Source organism: Carassius auratus, chromosome 38 (genome assembly GCF_003368295.1).
Source record: "Carassius auratus strain Wakin chromosome 38, ASM336829v1, whole genome shotgun sequence".
NCBI lineage: Eukaryota > Metazoa > Chordata > Actinopteri > Cypriniformes > Cyprinidae > Carassius > Carassius auratus.
In genome coordinates, this window is record NC_039280.1 from 16,948,026 (window position 1) to 16,973,386 (window position 25,361).

Below are 25,361 nucleotides of genomic sequence, written 5' to 3' on the forward strand. Positions count from 1 at the left end.
CTTTGAGATGTTTGCCTTCAGATCAAACACTTATTTACTGAATATAAACCCTCAATAAATTCTGGTTTACTGTGAAATGTCATCCTTTCATATTATAGGAAAGGGACCAATGTGACGTGCTCAAGGCAAACATCTCAAATATGTAGATTAGACATTTTCAAGGTGGGCTCACATCAACCGCAGATTGCCTGATTCAACATGTTGAACCGGTGTCTGGGGTCATCCGGGAGAGTGAGAACTCTGATTGGATATTCAGTTTAGTGAATGAGTAAGTGTCATAGAATTAAATGAATACTATTAAGTAAATGAAGGTGGAACAGACAGAAGTCTGTTCTATGTTATGTGATCTTTCCCAAGCATTCCAACATACAGTAAGAATATTTTCATAACAACATGTTTAAAATTTAGAAAGTTATCAACAAAACTGATATTCAAAATGATACGCAAGGGGCTGCTTTGTTTATATTCCGTTTATCTGCTTACATCTCATATATCGTGTTTCGGTTTCTCATTGATAGCTGCCTATATTTGCGGCTAATTGCTCTAACGAAGGCACATAATGCACGTGTTAGTTTGCAGTCAGCTGTATTCTGTATGGTGAGTTCAAACAGCTTTTTAGTCTGACACCGCCGACGCAAGGCGACAAAACCATTTATGTTGTCTTTGTTGGCTTATGTTGTCGCTAGTTTTTTAAAGTTGGCTTGGTTTGTCCCAGCCTTTAACTCAAACACTCCCGCGAACAGAATCAGATGTGTTTTGTGGTCTGAACCGACCTGCGCATATGATCTGCTCAGTATTACCATGTCTCTCTGGCCATGTGCACGATCTGTGGCTTATGTGACACTGATGCAAAACCAGGCTAAATCATTCAGACCCTCTTTAGTTCTCGGTCTCGACTCAGACCTGACACGACAAAGCAGCCATTAAAAATAGTTCTATATTATTGTGTCAGTATATCATAAATTGAACGACACATCATTTTACTGACAGAGATTTGTTGTGCGGAATCCAGTGTAGACAGCATCTCTGATTATAATGACTTTTATATTATTTTGTCGCGCTACGCTACTTGTGTGAAGTGTAGGCACGGTGTCCTAGTATGTCATGCCAACCTACTAATATTGTCATGAAAGCAGAAAGATCTCATTATTTGATGGGACTCACATTTGCATGAAACTGCGTCTTTTCTTTAGAGCACCTCTGATTATTTATGTATGTGGCCACAACATATATGAGCAAATCTATAACCAACAGTGAATGCATCCCCTGAATGACTAAAGAAAATGACTCTACTGAGCAGATCAGGAAGAAGAAAATGTACCTGCCAGCCATCTTATAATGAAATGTGTTATTTACAGATAACATGCCAAGACTGTAATTCCGAGAAAGCAGAGAGTATAAAAGAGTGCAAGATAGACGAGGCAGAGCGCTGTCAATCAAAAGAGGGGTGACCAGGGTTTCATGACCAGCCAATGATTTGTGTCCGCCTGGAGTGGCAGGCAGCCAGATCAATCTAGGCCGCACACAGGCAGTAATATGAAGACAGATTGGCTTAATTCTGTTCTGCAGCTTCTGAGAGAAATAGAGTCTGGGGACTCTTTAGCGCTGGAGCCAGACAGAGAGAAGGAGGAGAAGGAGGAAGGAGACAGAAAGGAGGCAGGGTCAGAAGAATATTTTACACAGGGAAGGATGTTCTAATGTTCTAAGGAGTTTTCAGGAAGGTCAACTAGTTGATTAGTCATCCAACATCTGATTGGTTTATCACAAGGAGGTATACAATCTTAAAGGGATAGTTTGCCCAAAAATGAATTACTCACAGACATTTTTGCTTCTCTTTGAAACACAAATGAAGATATTCTAATGAAAGTTTGAGAAATTTCTGTCCTTTCCACCAACAATTCATTAAGTTTGTTAAGAAAATGTAAAAGCACATTAAATATGGTAACTAAACATGTTCTTGTGATGCACAAGAACAAACCTCATTGACTTTCAATGGAGGGAGGTAAATCTCACAAATTTCATTAATAATATTTTAATTTTTATTGAAGATGAATGAAAGTCCCATCTGTGAAACAACATAAGAGTGAGTCAATTATGAGAAAATGTTAATTTGTGGGTGAACTAACTCTCTAGGACAGCTATCCGTTAGCACTTAGCACGTAAGAAAATTAGGTTTTAACCAATCAAAAAATCATGACAAAATTATGTCATAACGAAGCTTATTGGCTGAAGGTACCAAAAACTGAATTTTTTGTTTGTCTGCAATTTACCTTCTAATACTTCAGCAGCAGTGTACTAAAGAGGATAAATTAAGAAGCACAACATTTTGGATATGGTTTTAGCGCACTGACAGCATGCTGAAAGTTCAGTTTGTGAACAGTCTCCCAGTGCTGTCAGAACTGTTACAAACTCTCTTAGAAGTTGCATCTTTAAATTCATCCACTTTAAAGCACAGCTGCTACAGATGAAAGAATCTTAATTTTTGAGACCAATCCAATACCTTCAACAATAAACGTCAAAACATTAACGCCTTCTATTGGTAACGTTCCTGTTCCTTTTCGGGAACTCGAGCTGCGTCGATATCGCTTTGGGGAACGTCCCTGACGAGACCGGCTCTGAACATCGTGTGCAATCTGTCCAATGGAAGGGGGCGTGACGTCACGGAGCGGGGTGACGTAGCGACCAGGAAGCTATATAAGCATGTGCCGTGCAGCTGGCTTCAGCTTCGCTCTGTCAGCAAGCGCTCTGTGTGTGCATGTTACAAAGTCTGTCCCGTTGGTCCTATTTATTGTTGTCTGTCTTCTAGCCATTAAAAGATCGCTAAAACAGCTCAATAATGCCAAAAGCAAAACAAAAGACCAAGTATTTAAAGGGCGATTCCAAGCCGCGTTACAGATTGTGTGTTCCTCCCTGCCCTCGCTACATCACGAGTGGGGATACACACAATCTGTGCGTGGCTTGCCTGGGATCGAAGCACGCTGAGTCGGCTCTCGAGGGGGCCGACTGTCCGCATTGCGAGCAATTGCCAATGCGGGCGCTTCGATCCCGGAGGGCTCTCTTCGAGGAGGGAGCCTTCACCAGCGTTCCTCGCGGTGCTGGCCCCGCTTCTGCCGAGGCAGAGCGGCTGCTGCACTCGTGGGGTTCGCAGGTGGATCTGTCAGAGGGAATGGAGACGTGCCAGTCCTTATCTCCTTCCTCATCTGCCAGATCAGGCGCCCAAACCCTGGGTTCGGAAGCACGCTCGTCGGTTTCTTCCCCCCAGGGTGAGGGATCAGCTCTTCGCCTCTCTTCCTCCGAGGAGGTTGACGTGGAGACTGTTGCTGGGGATTCGCCACCCCTGTCGCCCCAGTAAGAGGAGCTTTTGGAGGTGGTTACACGTGAGTGGCCTGCAGAAAAACACACTGAGCCGCAGAAAAGCAAGCTAGATGAACGCTTTCTGCGGCCGAGGCAACCACCTCCACGCCGGAGTCTACCATTTTTTCCCGATCTCCATGATGAGTTATCGAGATCGTGGAAACACCCGTATTCGACCCGCCTCTTTGGCCCCGATTCACTATATTATGGCAACGTGATGGGGCTGGGAGAGCGGGGTTATAGGACGTTGCCACGGGTTGAACAGACGCTCGCGGGCTATCTGTCACCCGGCTCGGCATCGTCCCTAAAGGCTCCGGCATTGCCCACTAAGCCGCTGCGAGTTACATCATCGCTTGTGGGCAAAGGTTATGTGGCAGCAGGTCAGGCTGGGGCTTGCCTTCACACCATGGCAGTCCTTCAAGCTTATCAGGCCAACCTGCTGGGAGATATCGATGAGGGAGAGGGGATTAAGTCAGAAGATATTGATGAACTCAGAAAGACCGCTGATCTCTCCCTCCGCACCACTAAAGAGACCGCTCGCGCAATTGGGCGGTCTATGGCAGCCTTAGTGGCCGCGGAGAGGCATTTATGGCTGACCCTGTCAGAAATTAAAGAAAGAGACAGGGTCTGCCTTCTGGACGCCCCGCTTCAAGCCTCGGGCCTGTTTGGCGACACAGTCAACACTGTCGTCGACAGGTTCCAGGAGGCACGCAAACAGGCGGCGGCGTTCCAGAATTTCCTCCCTCGTCGCTCTCGTGGTGCATCTGGGCGGAAGATCACCACGCCACATACCGGCTCCTCATACCGGGAAGCTAAGGAACAGAGCGTCGCCGCTCGTGTTCCCCCACGTCGGGACCGAGGGCCTCAGCGACGCCCTGAGTCTGGGACTTCCAGAGCAAAAAAGCCTGATTTAAGAACAGTTATCGAGGCCCGGAAGTCCTCGACGAAACAATCCTGACATCAGGGTCCAGAGGGTAGCCCCTACTGGGGTAGAGCGCGGTCCACCTCAGTATACGGTGCCCGCCTCACCTTAGTGCCCTCAGGAGGTCGGTCTGCCAACCCTGCCAGAGCTTCAGGGCGCAGCGGCCTCCCGCGAGCACTACTCCCAGTTATTTCCGCCCGTGAGCGCAGCGGAGCTAGGAGGCTCGCCGCCCCTTCGGGGGCCTCTTACACCAGAGGTCAGTCTCGAGAGACTGATTCCCTTAGTAGATTATTTAGCAGCGTGGAAGCTACTGCCAAATGTATCTCGTTGGGTCCTGCGTACAATAGAAAAAGGCTATTGCATTCAGTTCGGTCGTCCAGCACCGAAGTTCAACGGGGTTACACCGACTGTGGTCGGCCCCCGGCAGGCTCTGGTTATGGAACAAGAAGTGAATACCCTATTAAGGAAGGAGGCCATCGAGGTGGTCCCTCCTCTAGACAGGGAATCCGGATTTTACAGCCGGTATTTCATAGTTCCAAAGAAGGATGGGGGGTTGCGTCCGATCATAGACTGACGTGACCTGAACCGCTCAGTTATGTCACTGAAGTTCAAAATGCTCACTGTCAAGCAGGTTGTAGCTCAAATCAGATCCGAGGACTGGTTTGTCACCATAGATCTCAAAGACGCATACTTCCACATATCCATCCTTCCACAACACAGGAAGTATCTGAGGTTCGCTTTCGGGGGCAAAGCTTATCAATATCGAGTACTTCCCTTCGGCCTCGCACTCTCACCCCGCACGTTCACGAAATGTGTAGATGCGGCTCTGGTATCCCTCCGTATGCAGGGCATCCGCATTCTGAATTATATCGACGATTGGTTGATCTTAGCTCGATCAGAGCAGATGGCGGTTCGACATCGAGATGTCGTTCTCGCACACATGGGGGAGCTGGGTTTGAGACTAAATGCCAAGAAGAGTGTACTTTCTCCAGTTCAGAGAACCACCTATCTAGGCGTAGTGTGGGATTCAACCACGATGCAGGCACGTATGTCTCCTGCTCGGATCGAGTCGATCCTCACTTCAGTCGAGAGAGTCAAAGAAGGCCAGTCACTCACTGTCAAACAATTGCAGAGATTGTTAGGGCTCATGGCAGCTGCGTCCAATGTGATACCTTTTGGCCTGCTGCACATGAGACCCCTACAGTGGTGGCTCAAGTCCAAGGGCTTTTCCCCGAGGGGAAATCCACTTCGAGTTATCAAGGTCACGCGGCGATGCCTTCGTGCCTTAGACATGTGGAAGAAACCTTGGTTCTTGAATCAGGGCCCGGTGCTGGGAGCTCTTCGTCGCCGTGTAACGCTAGCGACAGACGCGTCCCTCACCGGTTGGGGTGCGGTCATGAGTGGCCACCCTGCCCGCGGTCCTTCTCTGGTCCCAGGGCAAACTCCTCTCGATCAGAGCAGTGTATATTCCTGGGAGATTGAATGTGGGAGCAGACATACTGTCGAGGCAGGGGCCGAGGCCCGGGGAATGGATGCTTCACCCCGAGGTGGTGAAGCAGATATGGAGAGTGTTTGGCAAAGCTCAGGTTGACCTCTTTGCGACTCAAGAGACATCGCAATGTCCCCTCTGGTTCTCTCTAGTTCATCCAGCTCCTCTGGGACTGGACGCTATGGTACAGACCTGGCCGAGGCTTCGTCTGTACGCTTTTCCCCCTATCGCTCTGCTCCCGGGAGTTCTGGCGAGAGTACGCCAGGACGGGGTCCGTCTGTTGTTAGTAGCCCCGTTCTGGCCGGGCCGAATATGGTTCTCAGATCTAGTCTCGCTCCTCGACGGCTCTCCGTGGGAGATACCGATCAGGAGAGACCTACTCTCACAAGCGCAGGGCACGATAATCCACCCTCGCCCGGAGGTGTTCAAGCTGTGGGTGTGGCCCCTGAGGGGGCACAACTGTTAGCAGCTGGTCTCTCAACCGAGGTTGTTGAGACCCTCCTCCAGTCCAGAGCTCCCTCTACGAGGAAACTGTACGCCCTGAAGTGGTCATTCTTTACTTCATGGTGCAGAGATCGCCACCTTGACCCTGTTAACTGCCCAGTTGGTACAGTTCTGGAGTTTTTACAAGCTAGGCTCTCTGCGGGGTTATCCCACTCCACCTTAAAGGTGTACGTGGCGGCCATAGCTGCTTTCCATGTCCCTTTCAATGATCAGTCAGTGGGTAGACACCCCCTAGTTACACGTTTCCTCCGAGGTGCATTGAGGCTGAGACCTCCAGTACGGTCCCGTATTCCCCCATGGGATTTGGTTGTGGTTCTAGAGGCTCTTTGTAAAGCTCCATTCGAGCCAAGGGTTAGCCAAAGCATTCTTATACCCTCGAGCGGGTTATGTTCCAAAGGTTCCCTCTGTTACACCACAGCCTATCGTACTGCAGGCCTTCTGTCCTCCTCCCTTTCGGGAGCCAGACCAAGAGAAGCTAAACTGTATGTGTCCAGTGCGAGCACTCGACGCATACGTCCACAGAGCTGCCCTGTGGAGAAAATCCGACCAATTGCTTGTTTGCTACGGTCCTACTAACAAGGGTTCCCCTGCCACCAAGCAGACCCTTAGTCGTTGGATAGTCGAGGCTATCAATGAGTCCTATGAGTCCTCTGGTCTTCCCCCTCCTTTGGGGGCCAAGGCTCACTATACTCGGGGTATGGCGGCCTCCAAGGCCTTCTCAGCAGGTGTGTCCCTCTTGGACATCTGCAACGCTGCGGGGTGGTCCACGCCCTCTACATTTGTCAGATTCTACGATCTTGATATGCGAGCCACTCCGGGCTCTTCTGTTCTCTCGCCTCAGCTGTGCTCTTCGGACACACACTAGGCAGGGATTTGGTAGTCTGGCAGCGTTGGCACATCGTTCCCCAAAGCGATATCGACGCAGCTCGAGTTCCCGAAAAGGAACGTCCCAAGGTTACGCATGTAACCCTAGTTCCTTGAGGGAACGAGACGCTGCGTCGCAGAGCCATACTCCCGGCACCCCTGCCGGCGCTTGCTTCCCTACTCGAAGCTGAAGCCAGCTGCACGGCACGTGCTTATATAGCTTCCTGGTCGCTACGTCACCCCGCTCCGTGACGTCACGCCCTTCCATTGGACAGATTGCACACGATGTTCAGAGCCGGTCTCGTCAGGGACGTTCCCCAAAGCGATATCGACGCAGCGTCTCGTTCCCTCAAGGAACTAGGGTTACATGCGTAACCTTGGGACGTTATTATGCATCATTTGAAGCTCTTCAAAAAAATTTTTTTTTTCACTATTGTGCATTAAAAATGAAATATTTTGCCTATATATTCAACACTGAGCCCTTATTGTTCAGATCTATTAATTCATTTGGAAATAAATTATAAATGCAGCACATATAAAGACTTTACAAAACCTTAATATTTGTTATGAATTAATATTTCATGAGAATTGTAAATATCATGCTAATATCATACATACTGTATATATCATTACAATTATGCATATAATAAATTATATTTAAAACTGTTCTAAAAATATTTACTAACATATTCATGTAGCTTTTTGTGTTCTATTTAGCTTTTTTTTATATAACAATGTTTCCTGTGTGTAAGAAACACATCTGATTTGGGTCTAATGGACCCTAATTAACAAGACTTCCTTAAAACCAACTAATTGACTACTTGATTGACTAACCCACTGCCTGGTCGATTTTGAAAATATGTCATTTTGCACATCCCTATTACGCTCATGGAAATAAGAAGGTGATTACTGCAAGAACGGCAGCTGACATTGCAGGCCACTTTCCCTGGGCTCGGGTCAGTCTACTTGTCATTGATTAGCAATAAAGCACCGCTACAGCGCTGACAAAAGCACCATAAAATACTGCCAACTCCATTGCCTTTAATTTCCCCTACCATAACAATAAAGAAGATTGATTCTTCCATTCCAGAACTCCGTTTGAGCAATTAAGGGAACAAATACTGTAAGGCTTTTTCATTCCCCGCCTCTAGCTTTTAGTGATATGACTGGAAGGACAAAAATAGACAGCGTTGTTTGGGCCACAACTCAGTGGTCATGGTCCAGAACTACCTATAGTGCTATCTATCCATGCAAACAGAGGAAAGGAGGGGTGGAGGAGAGTGAAGGGGGAATAAGGAAAAGGAGAGAGTACAGGAGCGAAAGATGAGAGGCCCGCGGCTCTGTCTAGAGGAGAATTATCCGCAGACCAATGGCAAAATTGATTCCGTCGAGCACCGTTCATCAGGCACCCACTAACACTAGGAAATATTCCCTCCTCCATCCGTCCTCACCCATTAACACCATGGAGGAGGATTTCTTTTTTTCTCTGGAAAGTGCTAATGGAAACATGCAGTAAATCACCTCAGAAAGGAGCATAGAAATCTACTGCTTAAAAACAGCAGCAGAACAGAAAATGTAAACCTGATTTTAAATATCACCACAACTATAGCAATAATGACACAGAAGAACAATAGCATTGGAATCCCTTAATGAATCATTTTATTTTATTTTTCAAACATGATGAATTATAAAAACACTAACATCCAATCAAAACATAAAAGAATAAAAGAACTCAAACATTTAAAGCAACAGATAAGAGTTTATAATATAACAAAGTCATCATCTACTGGGTTGGATGTTATTATAGATATCGTTCTTGGTGTAAACGGGCCTTTTACACAACACATCACACCCATTCTGCACCTGTGTTGTTAGTAGATCACCAGCCCGTCATTATGATTATGACTTTAAGCTGATTTGCGCTGTTCTTGGTAGATTGCATTTGTAATTACGGAAATAATCTGGCTGCGTCTGTGTTTTTAATTTGCACACTGTCAGTAAAACCCGCACCCACAGAACTTCCCAATTCTATCAATGCTTTAATGGGATTGCGCTCTCATGCTAATTTGCCCTGCTTAGAAAATCTGGTCCTATAATTCCAACCAGCCTTTAGATAGTGCCATTAACCAGTAACAATTAAGTAATAAGTAACAATTTCAAATTTGGCGTATTTTTACTTATTTTAGGACTACACAAATCTGACAATGTTATACATTGCAATATTAAAAAAAAAAAAAAATGTCAAGACTTGAACAGCTTCTTTTTTTTCTTTTTTTCTTTTTAAAGAATAAATCATTTTAGAGTTAGTTGGGTGATTTTGTTGAAAAGTGTATCTGTACAGAACATTAAAAACAATTTAGTAATTAAAAAAAATTAATTAAATTGTGGTGCATGCCAAAAGTTTTACTAGCCCTGCCACAATAAGTAAATGAACAAAATCATGTCCAGTAAAAGTTACAGTATATACTGTGGTATCTTTAATACACAGATCAAATGTACTGATACAGTACATATCAGATTTTTATCTCAATCGTTTACATTCACTTAAGACACAACCAAACAAGAATACTTGCCAAGACAGGTATTTTGACATAATTTTGAGTGTATTTGCCTGTTCAAGTGTAAGCAGACGCGAAAGAGAATTCAGTGTTTCCATGCTGTCAGAGACACATGTATGCGAGCTTTGGGTGTGACACAGCAGCACTAGCTCAGTCAGCTGTCCTGAATGTCTTGCTATATCAGAGACTCAGAACAGCTCCATTCACAGTAAATGAGTCAAGCCATTCTTAGATGCGCTGATTCAGAATCACTCAATCATTCATGAATTACATGCATGTAAATGCCATGCTTCAGTCTATAAATCATATATTTATTTTGCAAAACTGCAGCCTGCACAATGTGACGAACCCACTAAGCCACATTGTGATACTGATTTTATTTTAATATATCAATAAGCCCTAACTTAATTATTTTGACATTTTTATACTAGTTTTTGCACACACCCACTTATAGCATCCTCTGCGGGTCCACATATCCAAGTTGGTTTAAACTTTGAAGCAGAGAGAGACCTTTGTGATGAAACAAGGGTTAAATTAAACTTTGGTTTAGACTAAGCCATAGGAGCAAGTGTGAAAGTGTCCAAAATGATGTCATGGGCCATTCGATTGAGATCTGTGTCCCCGGCTGGTCCCTCAAATCAGATTATGAACATCACTGATTCGCCTTGACATCCACTGACATCATCTCTGTGAAGATAAATTCATATACTGCTCTTGGAGGCAGTAAACTGACAGCCGGACCAAATGGTGCTGATGATTTTGGACACAAGAGCGTGACTGTCTGTCTGTCACGGCCCATCACAGAGGAACAGGTTGAGCAGAAAGGCACATCATTAACAATGGTAATTAAGTAGTGAGACTCGGCCTGTGCCTGTGGCGCCATGGCCAGTGCACCTGAGGGGCCACCGAGAGACATTTGCACACAAAAATGACTTCAGCCCACCAGCCACTTAAGAAACAAGCTGATAGATGCAAAATGATGAAGCACTTAAAACAGAAAGAATGAGGCAACGTTAAAAAAAGGAAAAGCTAGGATGAAATTTTGAAAATGCTAGATTTCGCTTAAGAGCTCTACATGAAAAATGTATTGTTTATTTAGCATTAAGCTGCTGTCTCTTTACAGTAAGTGTTCTGTTTGCCTGAATCCAAGAGGACCAAGAGGTAAAAGCACTGCACAAGTACTCATCTTCACAACCACTTCCAATAAAACAGTAAAAAAAAGTTAAGCCAGTTCTTAGATCTCTCTCTCTTTCTCTCTCTCTCTCTCTCTCTCTCTCTCTCTCTCTCTCTATATATATATATGTGTGTGTGTGTGTGAGTGTGTGTGTGTGTGTGTTTCTATGTATATATAAATATGTGTATGTATGTATGTCTCCCCTCATCTTTTCAACGCACCGGAGTTTTTCCTATTTTTGTGATGTTTCCAGTGAGAAGTTTTTCACCTGCGTCCTTCACGTTGGGCCTGGGGCTGCTGCTGCCGCCGTCTCACGTTTGCATGAGAGCCTGTGTAACCAATTCCAATTTCAGGCAGAATTTGTTTTCCAGACCTCATCCTCAAGTTTTAATTATAAAGTGAGGCGTTCAGAGAAGGAGCCCGGCGTGTTTCAGGTGGCTATTCACTCACCGTCACAACTGAACCATGAAATTATTCGTAGGTCTAATCATTGACTAAACAATAAAACATTAATTCAGGGAAAATGGATAAAGTGAGGTGTTCAAGAACGGGATTGGGGTCCTATGAGCAGGGGGGGGGGGACGCATTATACCTGCTGCAAGATTATATACACAAATATTAGGTATTTTACAGACAATGCCGAAAAATAAAGGTTTTATGCTTGGTGGAAAAAAATATAGATTGCATATTTTGCGATGTTAATAACTTTTTCAAATGTTATGGTGCAAAAAATAACAGTATAGAATATGTATTTTGACACATCAATGTTGGGATAGATCGTAATGTATTTATTTAAAGCCTATTTGACTGACTTTCTTATGTGGAACATAAAATTTGAGATTTAAAAAAAATGTCCTGGTTGTTCTTTTCCATGCAATTGCATATTAAAATTAATGGAATCGTACTCTTTCAAGCTTTCCATATTATACATGTCCTCATTCTCACTAATTTCAGGATCCTTTTGGGTTTCAAAAAATTAATAGTTCAACATGATGCTATTTATTTATTTATAATATAGAATTTATTGTAAATATATACAAATCTAATAGGGCTGCTCCGATCACGATCGGCTGATCGTTATGCGCATCTCATCAGTAAAGCCGGTTCTCTAATTCCATCAGGTGCGTGATTTCACATAGACCAGCTGTTACTACACAGAGCCGTTGTTAACTGAGAAGATGCACAAATAAACGCTGAAAATGAAGTGGATTTGCGCATCTTCTCAGTTAACAACAGCTCCATGTAGTAAGAGCTGCTCTATGTGAAATCACGCACCTGATGGAATTTACCGCTGATTAGAGAACCGGCTTTACTGACGAGATGTGCATTAACGATCGGCCGATCGTGATCGGAGCAGCCCTATAATCTAAGCATATATATGTAATATATATAAGACAATAAATGAAGACACCTCTTCTATGCTTCTATTATTCTAAACATGTTTTCAATTTCTGAGATACTATTCTGATATGGTGAGGAAGAAAAAATACTCATTAAAACAATGAAATTTTCTCTTATGAAAAATCTTCATAGCTTATTAATTTCTGGAAAACAATATAGCATAAGCTTAAGAGTTTAAGCTGTAACCTCTTGGGGTTATGGTGTTATTTGACAGCATATGACAGCATTCAGGACATAAATGACCTTGTAGACCCTTAAAAGAGGCCTAATGATAGACGTTGAGCTTGGGCGACAAACATTTCTGTGCAAATCCAATGACCCAATGCTAGTATTGATTGACAGCAGTACAGTCATTATCCTGTTCAATTTCACCAAAGGCTCTGGATTGTGCGGGGGTAATTAGATAGCAGCACTTACACTCTGCTGTTGTGGTATCTACCCCTTTACTCACTTTCTCCAACCTATGCTATTTATTGCCACTCTTTGCTTTCAGCGTCTCCATCCATTTCTCTGATTCTCGTGACAGCTCGCTTGGAGATATGAAAACCTGTGATTGACACACCAATTTCCTTTCTGCCAGCACACGCCAAAGCTACGATTTCTCAAAGTCTCTTCTTTTTCTGAGCCTCGGGTGGAACCAATAAGCGGAAATATGACTGAAAAGACATATCAGGCTTCAGATAAAGCGCTAAAAGAGCCACTGAATGTTAATGTGTGATTAAAATACGCTATTTGAATTCCCTCTTGGCAGCCTGAAAAGAAGTAAATAGTCTGGCCTTAAATCTCAAATTTGTTCTCTTTAAAGGTCACCGGGTTATTAAAAGCTCTGAGACGTTGAAAGATGTAAATGAAAAATTTGTAATTTCCATGTTTGGCGGGAAATGAACCGACTTTCTATGAAATGAAATATTAAGAGTTCAGGTCCAGAGAGAGATACTGTAGCTCACGTTTGAAAATGAAGATTGTCTATCACATTTGGATTTTAACCTTTAACCCCAAACCTTGCATGATAATTACATTCTCTCCTGATCCACATACTATCAGTCCTAAACGAAGTGTGAGATTAGAATTAGTGTGTCCATGATATCAATGGGTTTTCAAAGCACACGCGCTGGCTAATCACGGTTAATACTGTCACAACTGAGGAGCTTGTGACAGTCAATTTGTGACCTTTTTTCAGCTGCTGCCACAGTAGTTTTTAAAAATGAATAGTAAATAATTTTATGTTAATGGATTAAGCTAGATGCTAACATTAAATGCAAATTGAAACAGTATGTGGCTAGGAGGTCTGTGGCATTGATATAAATGCTTAGATTCTGCATTAGCAACTGTTGCTAATTAGCGCAGTGATCATTTTGTGAAAAGTCCAGCCTGATTACTTGAGGCTTCTAATTAAAGCAGTGGGACTAGTGATTATAAACTCTAAAGACTGAAGCTGTGTGATTTAAAAACATTTATGCTATATTACAGAGCTCTACCGTGCAAACATTTGCACATCTGACACCGGATTAAAAATAACATCATAATTATCTCAGATAACGGCATTAAAATAAAAACTCTCTAATTCAGCTAACCTTATAGACAATTATGCAGGAACTTTCTATTCATTTAACTTGGGTCAGTCAAAAAACAGGTCCAGTCAAAAACATAATTAAACATAATTATTCATGAGCTGCAATTTCCCCAGATTCTTAATTCAACAACTGATTAGCACACAATGTCTCCCTGTCATCCAATAACTTACTTAATGTCAAGTAATGTCATTAATATTCATGAGAAAAGCAGAAACCTTAGCAGGAATTGTAAATTCCAAAATACAGATATCTTTACAATTTTATCATATTTACAGAAATATACTTATATATATATATATATATATATATATATATATATATATATATATATATATATATATATATATACATTTATTTCAGTAATTCAACTCAAATTGTGAAATGTGTATTAAATAAATTCAATGCACAAAGACTGAAGTAGTTAAAGTCTTTGGTTCTTTTATTTGTGATGATTTTGACTCACATTTAACAAAAACCCACCATTTCACCATTTCACCATTTCAACAAATTAGAATATGGTGACATGCCAATCAACTCAAAACACCTGGTTTCCTGAGCCTTCAAAATGGTCTCTCAGTTTGTTTCACTAGGCTACACAATCATGGGGAAGGCTGCTGATCTGATAGTTGTCCAGAAGACAATCATTGACACCCTTCAGAAGGAGGGTAATCCACAAACATTCATTGCCAAAGACGCTGTCTGTTCACAGAGTGCTGTATCCAAGCATGTTAACAGAGAGTTGAGTGGAAGGAAAAAGTGTGGAAGGAAAAAGATGAACAACCAATCAAGAGAACCGCAGCCTTATGAGGATTGTCAAGAAAAATTGATTCAAGAATTTGAGTGAACTTCACAAGGAATGGACTGAGGCTGAGGTCAAGACATACAGACGTGTAAAGGAATTTGGCTACAGTTGTCGTATTCCTCTTGTTAAGTCACTCCTGAACCACAGACAACATCAGAGGCGTCTCACCCGGGCTAAGGAGAAGAAGAACTGGACTACTGCCAGTGGTCCAAAGTCCTCTTTTCATATGAGAGCAAGTTTTGGATTTCATTTGTAAACAAAGGTCCTAGAATCTGGAGGAAGAGTGGAGAAGCTCATAGCCCAAGCTGCTTGAAGTCCAGTGTTTCCACAGTCTGTGATGATTTGTGGTGTAATGTCATCTGCTGGTGTTGGTCAATTGTTTGTTTTTTTTAAAGTGAAAGTCACTGCACCCGTTTACCAAGAAATTTTGAGCACTTCATGCTTCCTTCTGCTGACCAGCTTTTTGAAGATGCTGATTTCATTTTCCAGCAGGATTTGGCACCGGCCAACACTGCCAAAAGCACCAAAAGTTGGTTAAATGACCATGGTGTTGGTGTGCTTGACTGGCCAGCAAACTCACCAGACCTGAACCCTAGAGAGGATCTATGGGGTATTGTCAAGAGGAAAATGAGAAACAAGAGACAAAACAATGCAGATGAGCTGAAGGCCACTGTCAAAGAAACCTGAGCTTCCATCCCACCTCAGCAGTGCCACAAACTTTTTTTTTTTTTTTGGTCTTATGAAGTATTCTAATTTGTTGAGAAATTTGTTGAATTGGTGGGTTTTTGTTAAATGTGAGCCAAAATCATCACAATTAAAAGAACCAAAGACTTAAAATACTTCAGTCTGTGTGCAATGAATTTATTTAATACATGAGTTCCACAATTTTAGTTGAATAACTGAAATAAATGAATTTTCCACAAAGCTCTAATTTACTGAGATGCACCTGTAAATGTGTGAGTGTGTGTGTGTGTGTGTGTGTGGTAGTTTATGTTCACCTCATAGAACATTAAACAAATACATTATTTAATGCTTAATAGTATACATTCAGTTATTTAATTTATGTATAATGTATATATTCATTTATTTATACACTTGAATGTTCTTGAATGTGAATACTCAAACAAATGTACATTATTATACAATATTTTATTATTAATATACTGTATTTTAGTATTACGAAGTTTTATCCTTTAGAGCTGCAAATATTCAACTTAAAATAATGTTTATCTGCAGTGTCTCTTCACGGAAATTACAAAGTATGCTACAATATAATGATGCTACAAATTCAGCCTTGCATCGCAGGAATAAATTAGATTTTAGTGCATTTTAAAATAGAAAACCCTTTTTTCACATTGTAATAATATTTCACATTATTATTTTCTTCTGTATTTTTCATCAATTAAATGCAGCCTTGATGATTAGAAGCAACGTTTCTTGCACGATAATCTGATATTTGAATAAACTATTCATTATATATATGGCATGTGCTGTATAATAAAACAAACTGTAACTCCACCTATTACTGGCACAGTAATGTCTTCCTACATATTCCAATACATGTACTTTCAACTCACCACTGAAAGTTTGCATAACATGTAAATAGAGACGCTTGCAACTGGAGTCCACTGCTGTTCTGTGGCCCTCACTTCCTAAAATAGCACTCCTAATATAAGACTACTTTAACATTAAAATTCAAATTCAGTTACCAGCGCCAGCCTCAACAGATCTGAGTGAAATGCAATGTATAAGATTTCACGCCTGCAGCATTCGTCCACTGGACTCCTTTCCCATGTTCTGCATTCAGGATCCTTTAAAACCACTTTTCATCCTCCACACACACACAGTTGGTCCAAGTGCTGACAGCGAGAATATGTCAAAAACGCTGCGTCAAAGACACTTTCCGCTTTGGACATGGAGAAAAAGAGGTAAGACGAATGTGGATACATATTAAAGCAAATTATTCTTTGCCCACAGTCAGTCTAGAGGCAGGAAAGACACTTAACTGCAAAAATCAATAGCAATTTATTCTCTCCTTGGACTCCAAACACAGCGAGTAAATAATCCTGTCCCCTTGCACTGCCATCCTGAGAGAGAGGACCAACATGGCGCTCTCACTCTCTCTCTCTCTCACTCTCTTTTTCTCCATCCTCTCCCCCTTGACACTAAATTTCTCTCTCTTTCGGACTGAGTTTATAAGCAGACCTACCTGACCCCCTGATCACTTCCACTTTGAGCAGATATCCACTGTCAATCTGGCTCTATCCGTCTCCACCAGAGGACAGCACAGGAAAAACATTAGCACCGAGCCCAATATAAAAGACCCTTGTTCTGGATCTGATGGACCGTCCTGATCCGACATTTACTTTACCTATTTTTTCTTCTCAGAGTCGGTTGATTTTTCCCTGATAAAATCTGCTGTGGGAAAGGTACTACAAAACCATACGATGAAATATTGTTATGAGAAGTACTATCCCATTTTTATCCCATCTTAAAAATGCAGCTAGCAATATATATATATATATATATATATAGCTCAGATATCACTGAAATGGGTTTCGGTTGGTCTCCATTACAGTCCTCGACCATGTTAATAGCAAAGACGAGTAGGTGAGCAGCCCACAACTTCAAAAAAATATTTTAAAACGCTCTCTGCCTGACAGCAGAAATTAGGAAAGCACTACAAAAAAAAGGAACATTTTGCACTCTATGCATATTAATCATCTGAAATGAATAAATGGCCATCTTTCAGTCAAATTAAGCCCCAATTCCCATCACAATTTTCAAAACACTGAAAGCCATACAAATTGATGTTGATATCAGCACAACCAAAGGTAAGCTTCGCTGTAAATATTCCTCAAATTCGCAGCGATGACATATTTTTGTAAGTCAACCCAGGAGTTTAGCATCTCCATGTTTCCATAGACGAAAAGCGAACAGAATTTTCCACTGGCTTTTGGATTAATGCTGAAAATAAACTCTGTGACAAACAATAGTTTGAATCTTACGTTTTCTCAATTAAAGGTGCACTAAGTGATTTTTGCCAAACAATGTTGATATCTGAACGCACCAAAACAAACACGCCCATTCCCCAACAGGACCTCACCCTCTATTTTGATATCTCCGCCCCTCACGTATGTACACAACCACGGCAACAGTGATCGCGGAAACAAGTGAAGATGACACACAAGTATATTCAAACAAAAGCCAACACAGATAAGTTGTGTGAAACGATGCAAAATCAACGGTAATCACCTATCAAGAAAAAACAACGCAACCTTTGTGTCCGCTTCCAGGTCTTCCCGCTCGGTTCACTCCACTGCTGAAAAGCTGTTCCGGTGAGGGTCCTAGCTCTTGCCTGATTATAACCCTTTGTTTAATGTTTTGTTTCTTTGATCAATTTTTTTTATCTGCCATCTCTCTCTAGCTATAGTCGATCTGCTTATATCCATCCTGTGCACTCAAATTGCACACTCTCTTTTCTCTATCAATACAAGACATGCCCCCTTACTTCTGATTGGCTACAAGTCTGTTTTGGGACAACTCACCACTATGACACTGTGGTCAAAAGCGTTTTTCAAAAATCGCTTGGTGCACCTTTAAGAAAATAAACACCCCTTTTATTCATGTTGAAGCCTGAACACAATTGCAAGAAGAAACATCTGTATGTTTTAAACAAACTACAATGTGGTAAACTATTCCCAGCAACTATTTCAATATCAATCTACATTTATTTATTTTATTCACTTTTTAACACCATCCCAGCATCAAGGCTATTTTCATGGCGATCTCTGAATAAATTCTACAAGGTCTACAAGCTGTAAATTTGGTTTTAAATAATTTGAGAGCTTTGAGTGAGATTGAAAACACAATAAGGCTGTAAAAGGGACTAGTGATTAGATTTAATTTTCTGTTTAGCATGATAACGATACTATCTAGCTACTTGAAAAAAAAAAATCACAAGTGGGATATTAAAGATGTATGGGTTGCACTTTATTTTACAGTACATGTACTAACATTTACTTATAGTGTACTTACAGTGTATTTATCTAAGAAAGTTCTGGTAATACAAGGTAACTACATGGGGTAGGGTTAGGTTTAGAGGTAGGTTCAGGGTTAGTACCTAGTTATTACATAGTTATTGTAATTACTATAATAAGTGCATAGTATGTACATGAGGAACAGGACTGTAAAATAAAGTGCTACCGTATGCAATAGTATAAAATGTGAAAATATCTTGAGCTTGTGTAACCACGGACCTTAGGGCACTATGATTTCCGCGTTGTGGAAACGTGGATAGAATTGTGAAGGAGATTTAGTACTAATCACAGAACCGGCTTTATTGACAAGATGCCCATTATAAATCGTATTCAAGGCTATTTTATAGGGCCTTAAATTTTTTTTTTTTTGTTAAACTTTTAATAAATTGCTGTAAAATTGTGTAAATTTCATCATTTCAATTAATTAGTTAGGCTTTTTTAATTACAAATTTCAACTAAAACCTCATAAAAACTAAAACAAACTATAAAAACAATAAAAATGAAAAAAACACAATTTGGAAAAAAATAAAACTTCAAAAAAGATTTCATAGGGCCCTACCTTATTTCAGGCATTTAACCAGTAACCCATTCAAAAAACCCATTGGTTTCAGAATGATGGATCTAGAAGTTCAAAAATGCTCACTTATTTTAAATTTTAAAGGAATCAAACCTGCAGCACACTATTACTGGTGGGATTTGCGAAGGCAAGGCATAAGTATCACCACATTACATCCAACTCGTAAAATATGAATTTCCAAATTCCTACAAGAAAAAGTGCAACAAAATACACTTGAAATCAAAGCCAACTGAAATAATGCAGCATGACAAAACGCAGCACCCAGTTAATAAAGTAACATAATTAAATGCATATCTTCCTACAATACACATTTCATACCAGGTATGAAAAAGCCTTCAGTAGATAATTTGCAAAACAAATGCAAGTGCTACTCAATTTTGTTTATGCTTAAAAGGTAACAAATTAAAGACTTTTGATTTCAGCCAGGAACCACCTAAAATCACCTAATAACACCCAAGTAAGCACCTACAGTCCAACATTTTGGTGCACAGCTGCACAGCAACAACACATGATCGCTCCAGCTTTGTGGCAGTGAGTTCTGAATGGTCAAGCACCGCATACATTTACTCAGAAAATGTTAAAACCAATTTATTTATCTTTATTTAATTTTTATGGTCAGAGTGACAAACAAACATGAAATATTTCAGACACGAAAGCTGTTCATTTATCTATGAGGAGAAAAATAGCAATACAACATTCTACCACAGCATAGGATGCTATGACAAACCAGACCAGAAAGTGTCTCCCAGCTTCCAACAGTGAAGTCACACGGACAGCAGAAAGACAAGATAGGACAAAAATGACTATACATCTGTAGAAGGAAGTTTTATACATGTGCATGCTTTAAAAAAATGATAGCCAGTGGGAAAATGCCTCAAATATGGGTGAATTTTGAATAAGACCACAGAAAATGTGACTCCTTTAACTTCTTGTAGCACCTGTTCTGTTCTCTGGGAAGGCAGAAGAGGACCTGAGAGAAGACTCTGCTCTGACACAAGTCACTGCATCACTTCATTTCTGAATTCTGAGCAAGCACAGAGCTGTCTGACAGCTCAGGAGTAAAACAGCCACTTTATTTTTACATAATGACTTCAGAGGACAAGTTGTATGGACGAATTTTATAGTGCTTTTTTTTTTTTTTTTTTTTTTTTTTGACAGTATAAAACAAATTTGACTCGTATGGACAGTAGAAGCTCAGAAATTCTGCCAGATGTCTCCTTTTGCATTTCACACAAGCCAAAAAATAATAATAATAACTGAGTTACATTAATGATTTCAATGTTTGAATTTTTTTGGGGTGAACTTTAGTAACATTATGATCTAGAGGAGACGTGAACCATAACCACTGTGCTTTTGAGACAGACACCCTACCACTTAAGGAACGGTTCGAGTAATAAAGCATCAGCTAAAACATCAAATTAGCAATTAATAATGTTGCAGATGATCAGAAGAACATTTAGATGTTCTTTCTGTATTCTCAATTGAAGAAATGGGTATGGAATGCAATATTTGAGCGTTAAAAATGACATCTTACTTACACAGAATGATATCTAATGCTCAGTGTAACCTTATTGCATCCAATTCAAGCCATTTTAAATATTTTCTAAATGAAAGAAAACCTATCCAGATTCAATGATGCAAGCGAGACAGATTCTGTGGGGATGAACATGCTCTAGCCTGGTGAGACAAGAGTCAGTTCTCCTCACAGCTCAGTCAATATAAAAACAAGCTTACGTGACATGACTATTGGCACAGATATTGTTCCAAAAGCAGGAGACGCTGCGCCTGAGGGTGGAGGCGTGCTGCTCCATTCATACTCATTCTGCCAGACAAGCGCCAGTCAGTTCACTCAAACCAAATCCCTGTCTCGCGGGGATCAGCGAGCCCCGTTCTGACGCGCTGGAGACACTCAAAAAGACACAATCAATACTGTACGTCTTCTTCAGAGCCCAGCAGTCCAAAGGCACACGAGCAGGCTGAGAAGCTCTAACGATTTATTTCAGATTCAACATTGATATCATTTTACACAGATAATCTAGGCAGGCATGAGGAGGTGGAATATGACAAGTTAGAAAATTATGCCAGACACCTAAAAAAAAAAAAAGAAAAAAAAAGAAAGGATGAGAGTAATTTGCTTTGGAAAAAGCATCTGCTGAAAGATGGGAGAAAGTTTTGCCAGAAACTATGGTACAATCCTCCATATAATTATTTATTATAACTTTTTACAAAATAGTTTTTATTAATATAGCACTGAAGAGCATTGATCAAATATGATGCTAACGAAACGAATAATAAAGCATGCTGAAAAACAATCACATGAATCTGGAACAAGTAAATGATGAGATGATTTATTTTAATCTGGAGAGGTAGCAAAAATATGATTTCCTGAAAAAAGGTATTATTGTATTCATTTAAGCAATTTCATTTGTCTTTATATCACATCTTAAACCATCATTATGTGACTTCTAAAATATTCTTCAACATATACATTTTATATTTAATATTAATTTTTGTAAATAAAATTTGTATTATATTTTTTAGTAGCAGTTAGGTAAGAAAGTGAAGACAATAAAAATATCAGGTAAGCTGTCACTTTTTTATGTGTTTAAAGCTGATACATTTATATTTAAATTTATACATTTATACAATTAATTATTTACAGTATTTCTCTGTCCCCATTATTAGCATTCTTATTACGTTTTTTGCTTTTTCGTAAATTGCTGTTTGTTTCCTAACCTTTTTAACGTACGTGTCTCTGTAAATAAAATTAATTTTAAATATAAACCCACCCTGAATAAAAGAGTCTGACAACGATCCTTATAATAATAATAATAATTATTATTATTATTATTATTATTAAAGATTCAAATGCTAGGCTATTTGTCAAAACACTCTCACTCCCACTCTCTCACATTTCTTTGAATTGGCGTAATTTATCTTAAACTTGGAGCTCCGTTTTTGCCTACAGCCGTTCACTGAGATGCATTTTTGCTGTATGTTTATATGGTAATTCCTCACATTAACGCTATGATTTTAAGACTGGCCGCAAGTCAGCTGTCATGTGAAGGTGTAACTTAAGGCACAATGTCAAATGACGCTACATCACCTGCATGAAATCAGTTCCAACATGAAATAAAGACATTGCTAGTACAGTTTACGGACAGAATTAGGTAGTCACTAATAAATAACTGCTTACCGATCATAATGTGATATCTGCTGCGGCCCGGATACACTCCAATGTGTCTTTGGTGTTTGTTGACATGTCGCGTGCGCGAACAGAGCCAAAACCGCACGGGATCATGGGAAATAGAGTTCAGCAGCCCATGCTCTTCACCGTAAGAACACAGTTAAGTGTAGGAGATGACAAACAGCAGGCTTATGTGAATTTATCTGAATTTAATAATTCAGCTACAACATGAATGGTTAAAATTTAAACGAGACTCATAGGTAACAGTGCTTAGACGTGATGGATGAAAAACTACATTTCCTGGTTGGATAAACGTCAGAGGAAGTTGTTGTGGTGAGGGGAATTTACACGTGGATTATTGCAGAAGTGTCACCGAAATCAATATGATGATATTCCGGTCATTCCCGAGGTCGCAGTTTGATGTTGATGATCAAATCAAGTGCATATAAAGTCAGATAAACGATGCTATTCATTAAATTATGAATGTCAGTCACTGAGCATTTGCTTTTCAATCGAAAAAGGTACACATATTATTTATTTGTTTGTTTGTTTACGTATTTATATATTGTTTAGTTACATGCAAGGAAATACCTGACTTGGAAATAATCTTGTTTGCCTTTTTCACCTTTAACCTGTACTCGATTTTTAAGTCTTAAAAGTAAGTGAAATAAAAATAAACAAGAGTTTTAGGTCAGAACAGCTTTAATAACTACAAACTGAACCATGAAGAAAATGTCCATATTCTACTTTCATATTATCTTGTAGCATTACTTTTGAGACATTTACATTTTCCGTATTATTATAAAGCCTGTATATGTTGAATAAGGTGCAAAACCCTTCCAAATTGTTGCACTATCACAAGTAAAATATGAACTGATAGTGGGTTTCTCATGAAAAATTTGAATTTTTATATTGCCCTTTTGAGGTTCTCATATTGTAACATTGTTGTGTCTTTGTTGAACTTCTAAGAGTGGGTTTTCGTTTACTTGACTTGTAACTCTGAAGTTCAGCGCATATTTTGATTTGCACTGTCAATGCATTATTCCGTTCAAAGACACAGCCATTTACCTCTTCCAAATAGGATTTGGTCTGTCCCAGAATTGCTTGCCCTGTTTGAAGATCAATCTCACGGAGATGTTTGTTACACTTTAATAAATGCTAGAACCTGTTAAATCTGAAAGAGCAGCAAATTATTTAAACCTCATTAATATTCAAATTGAAAAGGCATCAATGTTATGTTTTCTACATCTCTACAAATATGATGTGGCATATAACAACCTAACTCGCATGGTAAAATGACTGACTAAACAGAATTCAATTTGCATATTAATGAGCTAGATGACAGATTATAATATTTTGCCTTTTCCCTCAAGGGATGGAATCCTTTTTAGATGTTTCTTTTTATAGGAATAGCTGATTGCTTTAAAGAAAAAAAAAACGTATAACTTAAAGAACAATAGAAGGTAATTTGATCTTGTGTTCATCAGGTAAACATTTTAGTCCCATTTGAGATAACAGTTGCATTTCAGAGGTACTATGGAAACAGTCATGCATCTTTTCAGCTTGTAGCCTATCGTATGTGAAGTCATGTTGGATTAATTGTATTTATAAATGTTAGCATACAAATTTTATTTGTAATAAATCTTATAAGGAAATACAACAAATTTGTTAGATTTTTTTAGATTTGCGCAACAAAACTACATTTCTCATAAAGTTTGGCACAGAAAATTATAAAATGCATTGATATAGCATAAATTACCCACCAAAATCATATTTTATTTACTAGTGCTTAAAAAAAACTTACTTTGGTGCTAAGTGAAAAATGCCCATCAATTGTTTTTTCAGAAAAATGCACAGCAGCCCTATGTAATTATGATTTCTGAACCTGAAACTTCCCAGAACAACATAAAGGCATTCTTTTTTCAGATTCCTCTGTTAACACTCAAAAAAATATTTAGGCCCAATTCTTAAGATTTATGTATTTCAATTGCATATAAAATTTCCATCCATTTTGATTACATATTTTTAACCTAAACAAACTAATAAACTTTAAGTGATGCAAATTTGCCAACCTTATGTAAATGAAACAAATATCATAAGCTTTATGTAATAGTACCAATAAATCCAATTTGTTTTAAATGCATCAGAAACATGTTTACTAATTATTAGGTAATAAACCTGATGTATTTAAAATGCATAACATTTGCATAATTTTTATCAATAAACCCAAAGTATTTAATTTATTTAATCCTACCCCACCCAATCACACTGTGCTACAATAAAATCTGGCTACAACACACAAAAAGAACAGCAAGGCCACTTTGTTACATTATATCAATTTATTGATGCTTTAAAGCATTTGGCTATATATGATCTAGCAAGACATACTACATGTACTTAAGAGTTCTTTGGTGACAGCTTGGTTGTATCCAGGATTTTCTTCAAACATGCACTTGAGCTTTGTTGCGTAGCTTCAGTTACGCACATAAATCAGGCCAAAAAGCATCAAACACCCAAGAGTGACACTGCAGAACTTCCATAACCAGCACCATCTGCAGGTTGGTCTCCAGAACCAACACCAGCACCCTCTGAACGAAAGATGTACATGGCCACTGCTGTCTGTGCAACAGGATAAACAAAGAATGAATATTGTTCCAATGCAGTCACAGTGTGTCATATTCTGACATTTTAAGGGTAAATTGTTTACAAACTCTGAAATGTTTGATATGTAGACTCATTCAAATGTACACTGCCTGGTAATACATGAATAAGAAGTCACTATTTTATTTAAATAAGCAAATACTGAAGAGTCTAGAATTGAATGATTATTGCAGTGATTTTTATGTTTCCGTCTTGTTGTATGTTTGGCAATTATTCTTTTAGCCCAAACTGATGCAGTGTGTAGCTTTCCATTT

The 25,361-nt window shown here is 39.8% G+C and overlaps 1 protein-coding gene across 2 annotated transcripts in view; it reads right to left on the reverse strand.

Annotated features, from left to right (window-relative positions):
- prkn (parkin RBR E3 ubiquitin protein ligase) overlaps window positions 1–22,532 on the reverse strand; it is a 123,778-nt gene extending 101,246 nt beyond the window's left edge. For both annotated transcript variants that reach the window (XM_026224488.1, XM_026224489.1), the window contains exon 1: window positions 22,456–22,532. In XM_026224488.1, coding sequence (XP_026080273.1) covers window positions 22,456–22,462 — 7 coding nt within the window. In that variant the 5' untranslated portion in view covers window positions 22,463–22,532. The remainder of the gene's footprint in view (window positions 1–22,455) is intronic.
- Window positions 22,533–25,361: the final 2,829 nt, after the last annotated feature.